The 17,926-nt window shown below is 41.9% G+C and overlaps 2 protein-coding genes across 2 annotated transcripts in view; both read left to right on the forward strand.

Annotated features, from left to right (window-relative positions):
- Positions 1–17,926, forward strand: part of LOC135750272 (interferon-induced very large GTPase 1-like) — a 43,159-nt gene that overhangs the window by 4,122 nt on the left and 21,111 nt on the right. The gene's annotated exons all lie outside the window — the stretch shown is intronic.
- Positions 5,881–8,628, forward strand: LOC135750306 (uncharacterized). The gene has a single exon (XM_073813061.1). It carries the CDS (start codon positions 6,676–6,678, stop codon positions 8,392–8,394), a length of 1,719 nt encoding a protein of 572 aa, XP_073669162.1. The 5' UTR covers positions 5,881–6,675; the 3' UTR covers positions 8,395–8,628.

The raw sequence follows: 17,926 nt of genomic DNA on the forward strand, positions 1-17,926 counted from the left end.
AAGAGAATGCTGAGAAATTTGAGAAAGAAAAAAGTTAACACTTTCCCTTTTCCCTGGCTGGAGAGACAATAGGGCTCATTTACATCTCATTTAGCTAAGACATACCCCCTGTAAAGACGTTTTGAGGTACATATGTTCTAAGCATCATATGTAGTATTTTATTACAGAAGTCCGAATGAACAACATGCAAAAATAAACAGGACTTTTACCTTTGTGGGGATCACAAGTCGAATCAGTCTGTTTCAGATGTGTGAATCATCCAATGATTTTTGTCCACAAATGGGTATAATCCGTGAAATATAGATATATAGGCTATTGTTTACATCAGATTTCGCATGAACTTCTGGTAATACAATATAATATACAATTTGAGGACTATTTACATCGTAACATGTAAGGGTATATCAGATTACACTCCGGTATTTGCGTTCCGTTAAACACATGAACCCGCCTTCAAATTTTGTATTTAAAATAGGGTCTCTGTGTAACTTATGAGTTTGACTTCATGCTGCGCTGCAAGACGTCAAAGTACCGCGAGAGCGAGTCGATATTAAACTACTCCGTAAGATTTCTTGAAGAGCTCTCGCGGTACTTTGACGTCATCCAACTGTGGCGCCCCATAAAGTCAGTGATGCGGCTGACGTACGATGCGGCTGACTGTTATTTGTTCCGCCCCAGCTTCTTTTATCTTTCTTTTGTTTTGTGCGCCCGAGCTTCATTTATAGTCTGGAGAGACGCACACTATAAGTTTGAAAAAAATAAATAAAACTAAGCAAACATGTCTGAGGAACAGGGCAGCGCGTCACTACAAGTCACGTGACTTCACCCTCGAGCCGGAAGAGAAGACAATGCTGAATAAAGTCGTAATTCTGCTATTTTTGGACCAAACTGTATTTTCGATGCTTCACCACAATCTCACTGACCCACTGATGTCACATGGACTACTTTGATGATGTTTTTATTACCTTTCTGGACATGGAAACCGTACATAGATTTTCAATGGAGGAAACAGAAAGCTCTCGGACTAAATCTAACGATAAAACATCTTAAACTGTGTTCCGAAGATGAACGGAGGTCTTCCGAGTTTAGAACGACATACGGGTAAGTCATTAATGACATTATTTTCAGTTTTGGGCGAACTATCCTTATTCAGTAGTCACGCTGTTCCCTTTGGGGGCGGAGGCGAAAACACAAGCTTATACAGTATGTAAATATACACACAGACAATGACGCCCCCCCGCTGCACGCTAGAATCTCTGGAAAAACAAGCCTATTTCAACCGCAAAATGTACGCTTTTAAATATACATAAACTGCTATCTCAAATATGGAGAGGCTTCTTCGTGATCTCAACTAACAGATTCTGCAATTAAACGAGATTCACAAATTTTGAAAAAAAAAACTTTGATTCTCATTTTCTCGAAACTTGTGCTGCCGACTTGTGCCCCTGGTTTCCGTGACGGGTCACATATTTAAGTTAACTTACTAAATAAAGAAAGGAAAAGGGAATTGCTAGAATAATGTTTGACTCTGAGGTTAAACGAAATGACAAATAAATAAACATTTAATATACTTTTTGATGAGCATAAGAGCAAGCGGGTAGCCTACTCGTGAAGAGCGGAGCCGAGGAGCGCACATATCAGACGTGAACACGAAGGGAATTATGGGTTTAATTATGCTTTCATTTCATTTCCTGACAGTTTCACTTGTTAGTCGGGATAGTAATGACTAACAAGATGACACCGAATTACATACAATATAATTACCTAACTAAATCTGAGAGAATGCAAACACATTACAATATTTTTTCCTCCGCCCGACGGGCAGGGGGCAGATACATTTTTGTAGCCCGACAGGAATTCGCCATAGCCCCGGGACATTGAGCAATTTTGCGAGCCCTGCATAGGTTTGTTTTGTAGAATGACTTTCTTTAAAGTGAATTTTGTTTTGTATAAATTGTATCTTAATATTAATCAATGTTTAATCAAACAATTGCCTTGATTTAATAAATAAGAAGCAAACCAAGAACGTCTGTGGTGTGGATTGAAGTGAACCCACTATATTTCCGCAGCCTACGTCTTTCTGCTTTTAATGCATTTCTTAAATTAATGTCTCAATTACACAGTAGGCTTATAGGTTTTTATGATAGGCTATTTGTTGCTTAAAAGCAATAGGCTATATTGTATAAAGTGTAGCAATAAACGTGGCGTGACTTATAGTGCTGAGTTAGAGAGCTGATAGGCTATCAAACAACAACAGATCTTTTCTTTCTATTTTTTACCCCGCTGTCATATTTTTTGTGTGTTTATGTTATTGAGAGGAAAGCACGCAGCACATATTGATAATGTGTTGTTATTCAAAATACGTTTTCCACTTGCTTGCAAAAAAGTTCTCAAAGTGATTATTGCTGAAAGCTGCTCGGGAATATTTTTCTCATAAGAACCATAATGTAACGCAACATTCAACTTCTTTATAATAGTTTTTAAATAGTTATCAGGCTTACTTATAATTTTACTGTTTTTAACATAACATGTAATAGATAAAATACACCATATTAAGTACTATCCATGTCTAACTATACAGAGTAGTATTTTTTTACATTTCTGATTGGGCGGGCCAGCTGTCAATCTGGGCGGGCCTAGGCCAGCAATGAGGTGAGAAAAGCACATAAAATACATCAAATAGTGTGAAGATCTGTGATTCAAAGTGATTGCTATGTGTGTGTTGACTACTGTGGAGTTCTTCTGGAAAGTGCGCCCCTGTCTAGATCTCTTGCTCTGTGGATTGAAAGAGAGGAGAGGGAAGCGTCACAACCCCTGTATCGTCAGCATACAGACCTGTGGTACATGCTACTGTTCTGAATCCACCTGGAGAGGTGGCCGCGGCCTGGTCGTGAGTATAGTTGAGTAACTGTTGACTGCTATCCTTGCAAAGTGGTGTGAAGGTTCGACATCGGCGTGGGAAATAGACCCTGGAAAAGAAGACGCCTCCTGCGAGTATCATATCTTCGCCAGTCCCCTATTCAGGTGGACGACTTTCTATGGTGGTAAGTTTTCAACAGGTAAGTGGCTCTCAGTACGTAGTACACAGGGGATGTATTCGGATGGACGACTTTCTATGGTGGGGGCTTACAGGTAGGTATCAACAGGTAAGTGGCCCTCAGTACATAGTACACAAGCTGCTTCCAACTTACGGATTTTGCTGAAGATGGATGGCGATACCTTATGGAGCGAGATATGTGTCTTTATTACATGCGATAAATTAAATGATCTGAGAGAAATAAAACTATTTGAAAGAAAAAGTTGTCACACTGATAGCAAAGAAGCTTTTCATGAGAAAAAAAATAATATTTGAGAGGAAAAGTTTTCATACCAATAGCAAAAAATAATAATATTTGAGACTAAAAAAAAGTTTTGAGAGAAAGTATTTTCTCATGATAGAACATAAAAAATATAAATTTGAAATTTTTAAAATTATTTCTGAGAAAAAAAATCTCTCAAGTATATATTTTTTGCTATATATGTGAAAACATTTTCTCTAAAAAAAAAGTGTTTTTATCAAACTCACCTGGTTTATACTATTTTAAATCAAATGCCAAATGAATGTTTTGATTTTGACTTATTTAGTGAGTAGTGATGCTAGCCTCAAAGCACCTGAAGAGTAGCTGCTTGTTCATCATATACAACCTCCTGTACAACTTTCAATCAACGTTAGTGTGCATGGAAGGTGGCAATGCCACCCGTCCCGTGAAACACGGAATCGTCCCGTATTTACAGGCAAAATGAACCGTATCAAATCAATACGGGACGCGATTTGTCCCGTATTTTACATACACTCTTAAAACGAATGTGTTAAATTGAGACATCTTTCTTATAAGGACAACACATTTAGTGTTTTATTTACATGAACTCAAAATCAACACGAAATAACACATAATGTGTTGAATAGTTTAACACACAAAAAAAAATGTGTTAAAATGAACACACCCAGTGTTGTTCCAAACATAACACATTGATGTGTTAAGGACAACACTAGCTGTGTTTCGTTTTCAGAGTAGGTCAACATTATGCATCCCATGCAAATCACCCCACCCGATTTGTGTGAAAACACGTCCTATTCTGCCCCTGACTGGGTAATACTTGCTGCCATCGTTGGTTTGATTGGTTTTGGTACAGGTACATGGGCCGTGAATCACGGCCAATAAGAGTCAGAGGAGGGCGGGACGCCATCTCGACGGTTCTTTTGGTAGTCAGAGTTTTGAAACAGCATCTCGGGGACAAGAATTACACTTAGGAGTAGGCTACTATGAAAAGTTGCCTGTTTCCATTTCTGTGTCTTTAAACGCTCGTTTTTTGAAGTCGAAAGCTTATAAAAACGTATTTGGGTTTTTTGGCTTGTTAGCTGTACATATTGTCACACAGCAGGTTTTAGGCATTATTCAGTTTTTTGGTATAAGCCAGAAATGACAAGGAGGCGGCTTCTCGCAATACAAAGTCAATGGAGACGGTTGGATTGCGCCCCCCCCCCCCCCCCGGTGGGCGTGGTTTTCAAATTTGCATAACTGTGCTCTGTCTCTATTGTTTCGGCTTCTTGTTCACACAGAGGGTTTTCCGTGTATCTGACTAGGTCCTCTTTCTGGCAACGTTCCCAGCAGATTAACGGGACGAGTTTGTGTTCACACAGACGCTTGTCTGGCAATTTTACTGGTATTTTCTAGGACCAAAGGTCTGTGTGAATGGGGTTTTACTGTGCTTTTTTCTAAAGTAAGTTACTTGTCAATGGCTGCCAGGTAATTACTGTGAATTTTACAATATGTTTTTTACAGTGTGGACTATAGTCTGTTAGTGAGGGATTAATGTAATGTACAAAAAGGAAACACCAAAAGCCTAATATATTCTAAAAATGTAATTATACTCCATGTATTTCTTTATAAAACTATACAATATCAGAACTAAACCCATTTTATTATTTTTGTTTAATTTATGAATTATTTTTAATTGTGTGATCCTAACTTAAAAACGAAAGTAAAATATGCTTGTCCGCACGGACATTGAAAATTGTGAAGTTTAATTAATATTAAATGTTGTTATAATATTATATGTTGTATGTAAATATGTTGTATGTATGTATGTATGTATATCTGAAGTTGTAACGAAAGTAATCCCCCCTGGGATTATTAAAAGTATTTCTGCTTCATATAGCGCATATATTTATCTAAAAACTGATTGTCTTTGTGTTTCAGACCCTGGCTGTGTGCACTGAAGTGTATATGACAATAAAGTAGTGAAACTCAATGTGAGGACTCTGCCATAATCTGGTTTGGTAATTATATCTAGTTGTGTATGGCAGGGTCCTGACAGTGCAATGTTTTGTGTGGGAGAGCGTGGTTTTGATATTGTCATATCGGACCACGTTTGTCCCATGTCTTGTGACTTTTCCCCGCTCCCTTGTATTCTCTTGTCATTGTGTGTTATTTTTCCCCGCTCCCTTGCATTTTCCAGTCTTTGTCTTTTGTGTCTTGTTTAGTCTAGTGTTCTGTTTTCATGTATGTATGTTTGTATGTATGTATGTATGTATATATATATATATATGTATATATATATATGTATATATGTATATATATATATATATATATATATGTGTATGTGTGTATGTGTATGTATATATGTATGTATATGGCATCCATGCATATATATGTATATGTGTATATTGTATGTATGTGTGTATATGTTTTTATATATTTGTATATATTTATATATATAAATATATTTATGGTTTTGTCTTGTTGGTACTGTGGTTGTCTTGTGTTTGTATGTGTTTTACAGGTTCACGTGTGCTTCCCTCACAGGTGTTCCTGTTCAGTGTGATTGTCTCCTCTCGTCTTCCTCACCTGTTGCTTGTTATCCTCTCGTCTGATCTGTGTATTTAATCCCTGTGTGTCTAGTGTGTCTTTGCAAGTCCGTTTGTCGATGTACTCGTCTGTACTTGTCCATGTACTCACTAGTTACTAGCTCTGCTAGTTTGAAGTCTTGTCTTGTCAATCTTTTGTCAGTTTTGCCCAGTTTATTGTTTTGTTTATTTGGCCACGCTAATCTGTGCTTTTGCTGCCCAGGATTTACTCTGAGACTCTGTGTTTTCTGACGGCTCCCTGGACTTTTGTCATCTGTTCAGACTGCTGCTCTTTCTGCCGGCTATTTAGGACTGCTATTATTATCTGCAGCAGCGGACGCTCTCTGCGGCATTGCCACTGCCCAGGAGGAGGATTCAGTTGGAGGGTCCTTCCCCACTGGAGCTGTCCAGCCTCTCCCGTCAGCACCACTAACACTCTGTCTCTCTCTCTCTGCCCGTCGCAGGATCTTTCCTCCTCGTCTGCCACGGGTGCCGGTTTGCCGGACTGTCTACGGATTTCCCTGTTGTGTCATTGTGGTCATAGACTTATTGTTGTACAGAATCTCTCCCACCGTTCGTCTGTCTGGCCGGAGCCCGAACGTGTGTGGTTCGTCGCCCCCAGTGTCTGTGTGTGTGCTCCTCGCCCCAGCCGTCTGTCTCGGAGTGGCCTTTGCGCCCAGACGTGCTTTTGTCTGTTTACATTCATTATCATTTAAATAAACATTTTCTGTTACTCTGCTCTGGGATCTCTCCGTGTGTTTATTCCTGACAGAACGGACTTGCCATAAATGGATCCCGCAGATACAGAATCTGGCTGTTCAGCGACCGCTCAGCTCTCCACTACTGCCCAGGAGGAGGATTCGGCTTTCACTGCCCACCGCAACCACCATGCCCGTTTACTCTTTGGCATGCGGCAGAGAGGAGCAGAGGTCCGGTCCTTCGCCTCCAAGTTCTTGGAGGAGGCTCGTCTTGCCGGTCTTAGCGGGAACGAGCTAAAGGTCATCTTCTATGCCTGTCTCGATGAGCCTCTCAAATCCAGTGAGGTGGAGTTGCTCAAGCCCTTAGACTTCGTTGACATGGTGAGCTACGTCATGAACAAGCCCGAACCCAAGTCCAGACCTCTGTCACCTGTCCCAGAGGGCCGCGTTGTCGGGAGGATGGTCCTGGAGAGCTCAGCACCCACCACATCTAGCTCCATAAGCTCCGCCCCGCCAGCCAGCCTTCGGGGTAGTCGTCTGGCGATAAGGGGAAGGGGCATTCAGACCGGGGCGATCAGGTTGGGGAGGTCGACTTTCATCTCTCCAGCGCCGGAGCCTACGCCCGCACCCGATCTCCTTCCTGCATTACCGGTCTCCGGACGGAGGAAGAAGAGGAAGAAGGACTCCTCCGCTCTTCAACCAGCTACCACCCCTCAGTTTTCTGAGAAGCAGCAGCCCCTGCCGTCTGCGCAGCCTCCGCTGCAGCCCCTGCCGTCTGCGCAGCCTCCGCTGCAGCCCCTGCCGTCTGCGCAGCCTCCGCTGCAGCCCCTGCCGTCTGCGCAGCCTCCGCTGCAGCCCCTGCCGTCTGCGCAGCCTCCGCTGCAGCCCCTGCCGTCTGCGCAGCCTCCGCTGCAGCCCCTGCCGTCTGCGCAGCCTCCGCTGCAGCCCCTGCCGTCTGCGCAGCCTCCGCTGCAGCCCCTGCCGTCTGCGCAGCCTCCGCTGCAGCCCCTGCCGTCTGCGCAGCCTCCGCTGCAGCCCCTGACGTCTGCGCAGCCCACAGCAGCAGCATTTATCTCTGTCCCGTCTCCGCGGCCGTCCGCAGCGGCCCCTGTCACTGCCCCTGTCTTGTCTCCGCTGCCGTCTGCAGCGGCTCCTGTGACTATTCCTGTCTCGCCTCCGCAGCCGTCAGCTGCGCCCCCTGTCACGGTCTCCATGTCGTCTCCGCCGCCGGATGCGGCGCCCCCTGTCATTGTCCCTGCCTCGTCTCCGCTGCCGTCTGCAGCGGCTCCTGTGACTATTCCTGTCTCGCCTCCGCAGCCGTCAGCTGCGCCCCCTGTCACGGTCTCCATGTCGTCTCCGCCGCCGGATGCGGCGCCCCCTGTCATTGTCCCTGCCTCGTCTCCGCTGCCGTCTGCAGCGGCTCCTGTGACTGTTCCTGTGTTGTCTCCGCTGCCGGCCACAGCGCCCCCTGTCATGTTTCCTGTTTCCCCTCAGCCTGTCAACCCTGACCTAGTTGTTCCTGCCTTGCCCCAAGCTGTTTCCTCCCCACGGAACCCTGTTAGGCCTGCCCGGCCTCCACGTACCCAACCCTCAGCTACTCCCCGGGGTCAGAAGGCTCGCCCAGTTCCCAGTCCCATCCCTCCTCCTGTGAACGTTGTTGTTCCCCCGCCCCCCCTCCCTTGTTTGTTGTTCTTGTTGTCCCACCCGAATCCTCTAGTTGTCCTGTCTTGTCTTCCCTTGTTAGTGTTTGTCATGTTTTCGTGGGTGCTGTCCAGTGTCCAGTCTGTCTTGTCCTGTGTCTCTCCTTGAGGGCCGCCAGGTGGCGTCCCTTGAGGGGAGGGTCCTGTGAGGACTCTGCCATAATCTGGTTTGGTAATTATATCTAGTTGTGTATGGCAGGGTCCTGACAGTGCAATGTTTTGTGTGGGAGAGCGTGGTTTTGATATTGTCATATCGGACCACGTTTGTCCCATGTCTTGTGACTTTTCCCCGCTCCCTTGTATTCTCTTGTCATTGTGTGTTATTTTTCCCCGCTCCCTTGCATTTTCCAGTCTTTGTCTTTTGTGTCTTGTTTAGTCTAGTGTTCTGTTTTCATGTATGTATGTTTGTATGTATGTATGTATGTATATATATATATATATATATATATATATATGTATATATATATGTATATATGTATATATATATATATATATATATATATATATATATATATATATATATATATATATATGTGTATGTGTGTATGTGTATGTATATATGTATGTATATGGCATCCATGCATATATATGTATATGTGTATATTGTATGTATGTGTGTATATGTTTTTATATATTTGTATATATTTATATATATAAATATATTTATGGTTTTGTCTTGTTGGTACTGTGGTTGTCTTGTGTTTGTATGTGTTTTACAGGTTCACGTGTGCTTCCCTCACAGGTGTTCCTGTTCAGTGTGATTGTCTCCTCTCGTCTTCCTCACCTGTTGCTTGTTATCCTCTCGTCTGATCTGTGTATTTAATCCCTGTGTGTCTAGTGTGTCTTTGCAAGTCCGTTTGTCGATGTACTCGTCTGTACTTGTCCATGTACTCACTAGTTACTAGCTCTGCTAGTTTGAAGTCTTGTCTTGTCAATCTTTTGTCAGTTTTGCCCAGTTTATTGTTTTGTTTATTTGGCCACGCTAATCTGTGCTTTTGCTGCCCAGGATTTACTCTGAGACTCTGTGTTTTCTGACGGCTCCCTGGACTTTTGTCATCTGTTCAGACTGCTGCTCTTTCTGCCGGCTATTTAGGACTGCTATTATTATCTGCAGCAGCGGACGCTCTCTGCGGCATTGCCACTGCCCAGGAGGAGGATTCAGTTGGAGGGTCCTTCCCCACTGGAGCTGTCCAGCCTCTCCCGTCAGCACCACTAACACTCTGTCTCTCTCTCTCTGCCCGTCGCAGGATCTTTCCTCCTCGTCTGCCACGGGTGCCGGTTTGCCGGACTGTCTACGGATTTCCCTGTTGTGTCATTGTGGTCATAGACTTATTGTTGTACAGAATCTCTCCCACCGTTCGTCTGTCTGGCCGGAGCCCGAACGTGTGTGGTTCGTCGCCCCCAGTGTCTGTGTGTGTGCTCCTCGCCCCAGCCGTCTGTCTCGGAGTGGCCTTTGCGCCCAGACGTGCTTTTGTCTGTTTACATTCATTATCATTTAAATAAACATTTTCTGTTACTCTGCTCTGGGATCTCTCCGTGTGTTTATTCCTGACACTCAATGTATTTATTTTTAAAATGTATTTTAAATAGGCCTATAGGCTCAGGTTTTTTGTAAAAAAAAATAATAATAATAATTCACAGCACCCCCTGTTCAAAATGACTTCCAGCGGCCCTTTGCACATAATAAAAAAAAACAAAACTGCTTTGTGGACTAGGCGTAAAAGTTTTTTCAACAAAATTAAAACATGAAACGGAACATGTTCTCTTCACATATAGTTATGGATGACTAGTGGTTCTGTCAGTGATGATGATTGATGGTGAACTGATTATTGCTTTGAGTAAAATTTTAAAGGTTACAGTCAAATCCCTGCTTACATATGGAGCTCATTCCCTGCCTCATATACCGCCCTATACACACCCATTTTTAACCATAAATAGTCAATGCAAAATCATACTTATGCTAAGGCGTAGCCGTGGTGGCATAGGTTCTGTATTGATTTTCATTTATACTTTTGCGTAGTCATCCGCGTCGACGTGCAAACACACACGCAGACCGCTGGTAGGCAGTATCCAGGTGTGTAACCACAGTAGCAGCGCGACCGTCAAAGAAGAAGAAGGTTGGCAAGTTAACCCACAAACGAAGCAGAAACAGCAACTTGTTGTGAATGATTTGAGAAGACCAGCAATGATGGAAGTAAATGAATAGCGACTTTTGTTGCAGTTTGAGTTAAATCACTTCTCAACTTGGCTCATCTTTGTTTTCACCGTCGCAAAAGGAAATACCTATGACGCAGTTTTTTACCTGATGGGAGAGGTTCTTTTGGACCAATAACAGCTCTTGCGGTCCACGTAGAACTGACGCGCCGTTAATGATTTTGCGAGGTACAAACCAATCGGAGATAGTGAAGGGCGGACCCCTCCCTCCCTCCCTCTCACTCACAAATATGAGCCGCGGTTGGGGAAAAATGTGAAGCAAAGAGAGAGCCAAAGTGCATGATAGATACAGAGTCTGTGCGTGCAAGAGAGAGAGAGAGAGAGAGAGAGAGAGAAAGAGACAAAAAGAGTGAAAGAGACCGAGTCTGTGCAAGAGAGAGAGTGAGAGAGAGAGAGAGAGAATGCGCAAGTGTGTGCGAAAGAAGGAAACCTAAATACATTGAAACACCTTGTACCTTTACCTATAACCATTATATCGACTAATATTTGATTAATACTGAATTCTCTATCGCCATATCATTTAAATTAATCTGAATTAATCTGAACATTCCTGTCATTGTCCTGCTTCTACAGCCAAAGGAATTATGAGTGTCCTTTAGCTTAAACATTTGAAATAATATAAACAATATTATATTCAAACTTTTGACTTTTTTTTAATAACTACATTTCACAATACTTGTACTTTCAGTACTTGAGTAGTATATTTTAAAATAAACTACTTGCAATACTTAAGTACAAAACATGTTTAAAGGGGACAGAGAATGAAAAACCATTTTTACCTTGTCTTTGTTGAATAATGGTAGTCTACCCACATTCACAAACATACAAAAAGTGCTAAACATGCTAAACATCTCAGTCTCATAGAAATTCCTCTTTTAGAAATATCAGCCAGAAAACGGCCCAATCTGAAAAACTGATGTTTATGACATCACAGGAGGCATGTGCAGGGGGCCCTTTACCCCTGGATGACCAAAGTGCCCTTTTTGTCAAGGCATTTTTTTGTAATTAAATGCCCTTTTGTGAAGGCCTGCCCAATCTAACTATTAGTAAAATTAATAAAAAATAATTTTGCCGTGAATAAAATTAGTCACATGATGACGTATTGACCTTTCATAGGACGTCTCTTTCGGGACGATCACTAGCTCACAGCGCTAGCGGCGCGCCGACACATGCACGACACAGTGCACAGCACAGGGAGGATCCCTCTCGAGCCGGCATTCAACCGAAGCGGTATGCTTGTTAACCTTACTTATTATTATTATTTTACAAGAACAACGTGAGGAGAGCATGCACAGCTTTTGTTTATTGCTGTCTGTGTGTATTAACATCTCTAAAACGTTAGATGGAAACAGGGCATTCGGCGTGAGACACACGCATTTCAGCCAGTTCACACGCCACACCTTGTATTTCTCACGCTGAAAATAAAAACATTCTTCCCATATAAAAACAATGGATGAGGCAAAGGCAGGGATGTTCTCTGCTGGGAGTTCATACAGGTAGCTGTCTCTAGTTTTTAGGTGTGCTCAACTTCACGCAGCACTGCAAGAACCGAAACGCACATGACATCAAAGTACCGAGAAATATTCGGGAAATCATACGGAGGAGCTATTCTAATGTCATCCACCTGTCACGCAGAGTTTGTTGGAAGAGCAAGATCCGATGAATACGGTAAAAAACTCTTTGATAAAAGACAATGGGAGCTGATGTTGGGTAATATAGCCATACTCATGCTAAATTATTAACTCAGCCAAAAATTCTCCACCAGTTTTAGTTTACCTGAAAATAAAGAAAGTACTAGAGGCTTCATGAAATGAATGAAAGGAGAGATGAATGTCATTATTATTGCCCTGTCATCAAGGCATCAAAGTGTCCAAAAACACAACACAAACACCATTCAAAAGCTGAAATATATAGGCTACTCTCTTTGTACAGAAATTCCGAACAGGATTAGAATAGAATAGAATAGAATAAATAAATATGACAATAAAAACACAACCCTGTAAACGTAATAATATCTTAATGTCACAATGCAATATATAATATCATATAATTTCAAAACTGCATACTGTTGAAACACACAAACACAAAATGTGTACATTGCAATGCACTGTAAGTCGCTTAGGATAAAAGCAGCTGTCAAATCCTATATAAATATATAATTATAAAACTCTGTCTATATAGATTTTTTTGTATCACTCTATTTGCAAGGAAAATAAAGAAAAACGTTAGACTTAAAATCGTCTTTTCTATTCTGTATTACTTTATTATTTGTTTCAATTGTGTGCTTGCGTGTCAGCGAGCAAAGTGCCCTTTTTATTCTTTGAGCGCCTGCCACTCCAATGGTCTCTGCACGGCCCTGATCACAGGCATCTAACTGCCCCTCCACTTTAAAATAATTGGCTACATTTTTTGAGTGGCAGCAAAGTCAGCCAATCAGTAATGAGATTCCAAGTTAAGCCAGTAGGGGGAGCCAAATAGGTGCAAAACCACTTGTTTAAAATCCCCCACCCTAAAAGAGCTATCTGAGAGAGGTTTTTAGGAAGCTTCTAAGGCATTACAGACCCAAACAAAAAAATTTTGTCTACATGTCACATCACAGAACAAGGATGAATACTCTGTTCAATCATTCTATGTCACCTTTAATACTTTAGTACTTCCACTTTAGTGTGGTGCTTAAGGAGCACTTCAACTTCTACTCAAGTCACTTTTTTGATAGAGCACTTGTACTTTTACTCAAGTCCAGTGGCGGCTGGTGCTAAAAAATATGGGGGGGGGGGCGCAAACACACAAAATCAAACTTTAAGTATGCAGTACTCTTAATAGCTTTATCAGGTGATGGGTATCATTAGGCTACTACTTAGCTAAAATGCTGAAAATGTTACAGTTGAAATCAAACGCACGAAATAAATGTACTATGAATCTGTAATGAACTAATATCAAGGTAATCATTCACACACAAGCACACGCACGCACGCATGCACGCACGCACACACACACGCACACACACGCACTCTGGTTTCCATGTTCCATCAAAATGTCCCCACAAGGTCACAAAAACACTGGTATTCCTATCTTTGTGGGGACAATTGGTCCCCGCAACGTGATAATTATCAGGTACACACACGCACACACACACACACACACACACACACACACACACACACACACACACACACACATGATAGACTTTTTCAATCTCCGTCGTTTTTTTGATAAACAGCGTTGTAAAGAGTCCTTCACAGTCAGTTATTATCCGTCATTTCATGTTTTAATTATTTTCATTTTCGTTCACATGTCCATTTCTAATCATAAACTTACAAGACGAGCATACAAGTCAAATGTGTTTATTCATTTGTTTAGAGAACAGATAAATGGAGACCAATGCATGAGATGGTAATGCATCACTTTACCTTCACATGAAGCAGATGAATTAACGTTTTTTCTCACAGTGACAGTGGAGGCAATAAAACACGGAGCTTTATGCTGAACAGGCAAATATGAAAAAATCAAATAACAAAATACTACTGCGATTAAAATATCAACAATGTAAAAATCTGAATTGAACTGAACTCATCTGAATCCATCTTATGTAATAAACGCATGAAGGCAGATTAATGCAGACTCATGTCATTAGATTTTGTATCTTTACCTTTGACAGGCGTCTTGTTGCATCGCTCCTGTAGTGTTTAACTTCAGCAGCCATGCGCAGACCAATCAGTGTATGACATCAAAATATCGAGCAACACACTGCCACCAACTGGACATGCCTAGGAACTACATTCTCAAGTTAAGTTGCATGGGCAATCTGCCAAAATGGCGTTCAGATTTTTCTTTATCCTGCTTAAATTTTCAAAAAGAGACACTAAAGTTGCCTAATCACAGGCTCGTACGTTTCTTTTTGCTTTTATAGCAATAGCACAAGCACATTTTTCCCTCACAGACTAAGTACATACAGTCCATCAGCACAATATGCACGGTTCGTGAAGTTTCCTTAAAAACAGTGGTTTCCTCGTGGGTGCTTTTTTAAACTCTACAACAACAAAACTAACAACAAAGTTGACCAAGCCACGGAATTATTATGAGCTCTCGCTCTCAATATGTCCACGCAACACAAGCTCAAACGCGCCACAAAAGTAATCCTTTGATTACTTTTATCCTTTGAATTAATCCTTTATTTATTCATCAATTAAATACCTTGTATAGGGTGATTTTGTAAGGATAAAAGCATATTTTCCTTCATCTCAAGATATTTCACTTGCTTTCACTGATCTGTACTGTAGCTATCAGTTAACACAGCAATCTCCAACACGGTTATGAGACTCTTCAAACGATCCAATCACAGGAGGTAAAAAACATTAAAAGCAATATTGATTCGCTTACAACATAAGTGGGAGGATTTGGGGCGCACAGTCCTGCGCCCCAGGGCGGATCCGAAACCAGCCACTTAGAGCTCAGCCTCAGGTCACATGTTTTTACCCTTTTTCCTGACCTAAATAGACACCCATTAGGGGTGTGCCCCTGACACAAAAACATGACACACACATAACGAACTCAGTTTTGATTTTTAATTGTTTTAAATAAATTATAACATGATTAACAGTGAAAAAGTACAACTTAATGATTTTATTTTGTATTAATTTGCACTATATATTTAACTTTTTGATAACATGTTAAAATAGCTGTCCTCTCTGGCCAGCTTTAAGGTGGCGGCGCCCCCTAGTGACTAGCCATCACTGCTCAAGTCTGGTCTATAGTACTTCATACATGTCTGGCCCTGGGCCATGCAATGACCTCTACAATAGTCCAGTTAAGCCTTTTTTGCCTTTTCTTGCCCATTATATCTGCTCACTATGGTGGCCCAGAGGGGCATTTTTAGTTTTTGCTTATTGTGACGGTGGCTTAGCAAAGCCATTTTTTTGTTTTTGCCCACTATAATGGTTTAGCAGTGCCAATGGTTTAGCAGGTTTTTCCTGCCCCTGTAATAAGCCATTTTTGGGTTTCTCTTGCGGTTGGAGGTAGTTGGACGCGCTGCACCTCCCAGAAGTCAGGCCTGCTGTTACTGTCCTCCCCCCACCTGGATGGTGGGTGTAACTAAAACCCCATTCACACAGACCTTTGGTCCCAGAAAATACCCTTAAAATTGCCAGACAAGTGTCTGTGTGAACACAAACATGTCTCGTAAATCTTCTGAGATTGTTGCTGGAACGAGGATCTAGTAAGATACATGGAAAACCCCCTGTGTGAACAAGAAGCCGAAACAATGGCGTAATGGGCATGTCGTAGTGAGAACGTGTGCGTCATCACAACAAAAGTTATGGTTCAGCTCTTTCAAACGAGAGATTTACATGTATATCAACATTCACCACAAGAAATGTCGCAAACTAGATTGAAGCAGTTATCAGGAAATGATAAATGAGATGCATAAACAATGACGCGTGTGTTATGGCAACATGAAATTGGTTCATCTTTTTAAAATGAGGGATTTACGTGCAATACAACATTCACGACGAGAAACCTCAGCAAACTGGACTGATGCAGATATCAGGTAAGTTAGCTTGTTAGTTCATTCAGCAGCATAAAAGAATATCGCGTCAAACGGCAAAAAAATCAAACGATCCCGGAAAAAAAATTCACGATGCATTTTCCGTGTATTTCCGGAATGTTTGTGTGAAAAGGGCTCATGTGAGCCACCTTCGGTGATGTTGTACCTCTCGAGTTGATGCATATGTGCGCTTCAGCAATGTCCTGACGACCAAATCCTATGGTGACACAGCAATACACAGAGAGTTTGTACTCTGCAGTGTGCTGCTGTTTTATCAGTCAGTCTGTGGTCAGACTCAGCTTCCGGCCCCTTGAGCGATTCTGCAGACGCAACATGGTTCTATTGATGCCTCAAGCAAGGGCTGGGGGCTGGGTGCTTCGTGCGATCTTTTCAACCTATAGTTTAGGGTGAGCATGTGTTGGTTCATCCCGACAGCATGACAACGGTAGCTCAGAGCTTTTTGAAGAATGCCTTCTCAGTGAGCCTGCTACATCTCTTCTTGCTACTCAGGGAGTGTTAAGAGCAGGTTGGCCCTTTTTTAGGTGTTAAGAGCAGGGTGACCCTCCTAGGTCTAGCCTCGTTCCCTCTTCGGACCTTTCTGATGTCCTTTTGGGCTTCCAAGGGAACCCTATGAGCCTCGTTATCAGTCGAGCTTAGCGTCCTCTCTCAGAAGACGGCCTTCCTGATCGCGCTCAAGAGATATGGGGATCTGCAAACTTGTACACAATAAATCCAGATGCATGCACAGTAATTCACAAATGTGTGCAGGAGATCCACACGCACACAAGGGAAATTCACAAATGCACGCAGAAGATTCACACACTATATTTGTTTAATATAAGAGAAAAATCCAAAGATCCATCCCAGATTATGTCATCCATCCTATTTTTTTGGTTAAAAAAGTGTGTTTACTATTTACGCGATGCACCTGTGTGTGCTAAGGAGCGCTACGTGGAGAAACAGAGAAAGTGAGAGAACAGAGATTCCAAAACAAAATATCTACTCCATTTTGGGCCACTTTAATTTTAAATGTGAAATACTGTAGATTACAAACGGTCCTTTGGAAACCCAGTGTACAATATAGCATGCAAAAAACATAGAAAATGCACAATACAGACAAGCAAACAGTATATAATATGTATGTCTAACATGTAAACATTGTATGTAAATATGCTTTTTACAATATTATACTCACATTCCAAATGGGTTATCATATTTTTGGATTTTGTTGTGTTACTTTTTTTTAGGCATTTGTGGATTTCAGTGTGTGAATTTTTTGTGTGCATTTGTGGATTTCAGTGTGTGAATTTTTTGTGTTTGCATTTGTGGATTTCAGCCTGTGAATTTTTTGTGTGCATTTATATATTTCAGTGTGTGAATTTTTTTGTGTGCATTTATGGATTTCAGTTTGTTAATTTTATTGTGTGCATTTGTGGATTTCAGTTTGAATCTCCTGTGTGCATTTGTGAATTACTCTGTGTGCATTTATATTTATTGTGTGCATTTGTGGGAGGTTTTGATACTGTTTTCATTACATATCCAAGTCCTTTCTACTGATGATGCAACTCTTTTATGTCCGGTAGGTGAACTTTGCACCTATCTGAACCATACTCAAAGTTTTAAATCTTCTTATCAGCTCTTTGTCTGTTTTGGAGGTCAGCAGGAGGGAAGGCTGTCTCCAAACAGAGGCTCGCTCATTGGTTCGGTGATGCCATCTTCTTGGCATATCGTTCCCGAAATTTGGCCTGTCCACTGTGGGTACAGGCTTATTCTGTTAGGGGCATAGTTTCCTCTTGAGCACTGCCTAATGGTGCATCTATTTCAGACATCTGCAGAGCTGCGGGTCCGACTACTCCTAATACCTTCGCAAGATTTTACAATCTGA

This window comes from Paramisgurnus dabryanus, chromosome 21 (assembly GCF_030506205.2).
Source record: "Paramisgurnus dabryanus chromosome 21, PD_genome_1.1, whole genome shotgun sequence".
NCBI classification, from domain to species: domain Eukaryota; kingdom Metazoa; phylum Chordata; class Actinopteri; order Cypriniformes; family Cobitidae; genus Paramisgurnus; species Paramisgurnus dabryanus.

What these genes read in the sequence shown, in the direction of transcription:
- LOC135750306 (XM_073813061.1), top strand. Translation starts at nt 6,676, where the DNA reads ATGGATCCCGCAGATACAGAATCTGGCTGTTCAGCGACCGCTCAGCTC.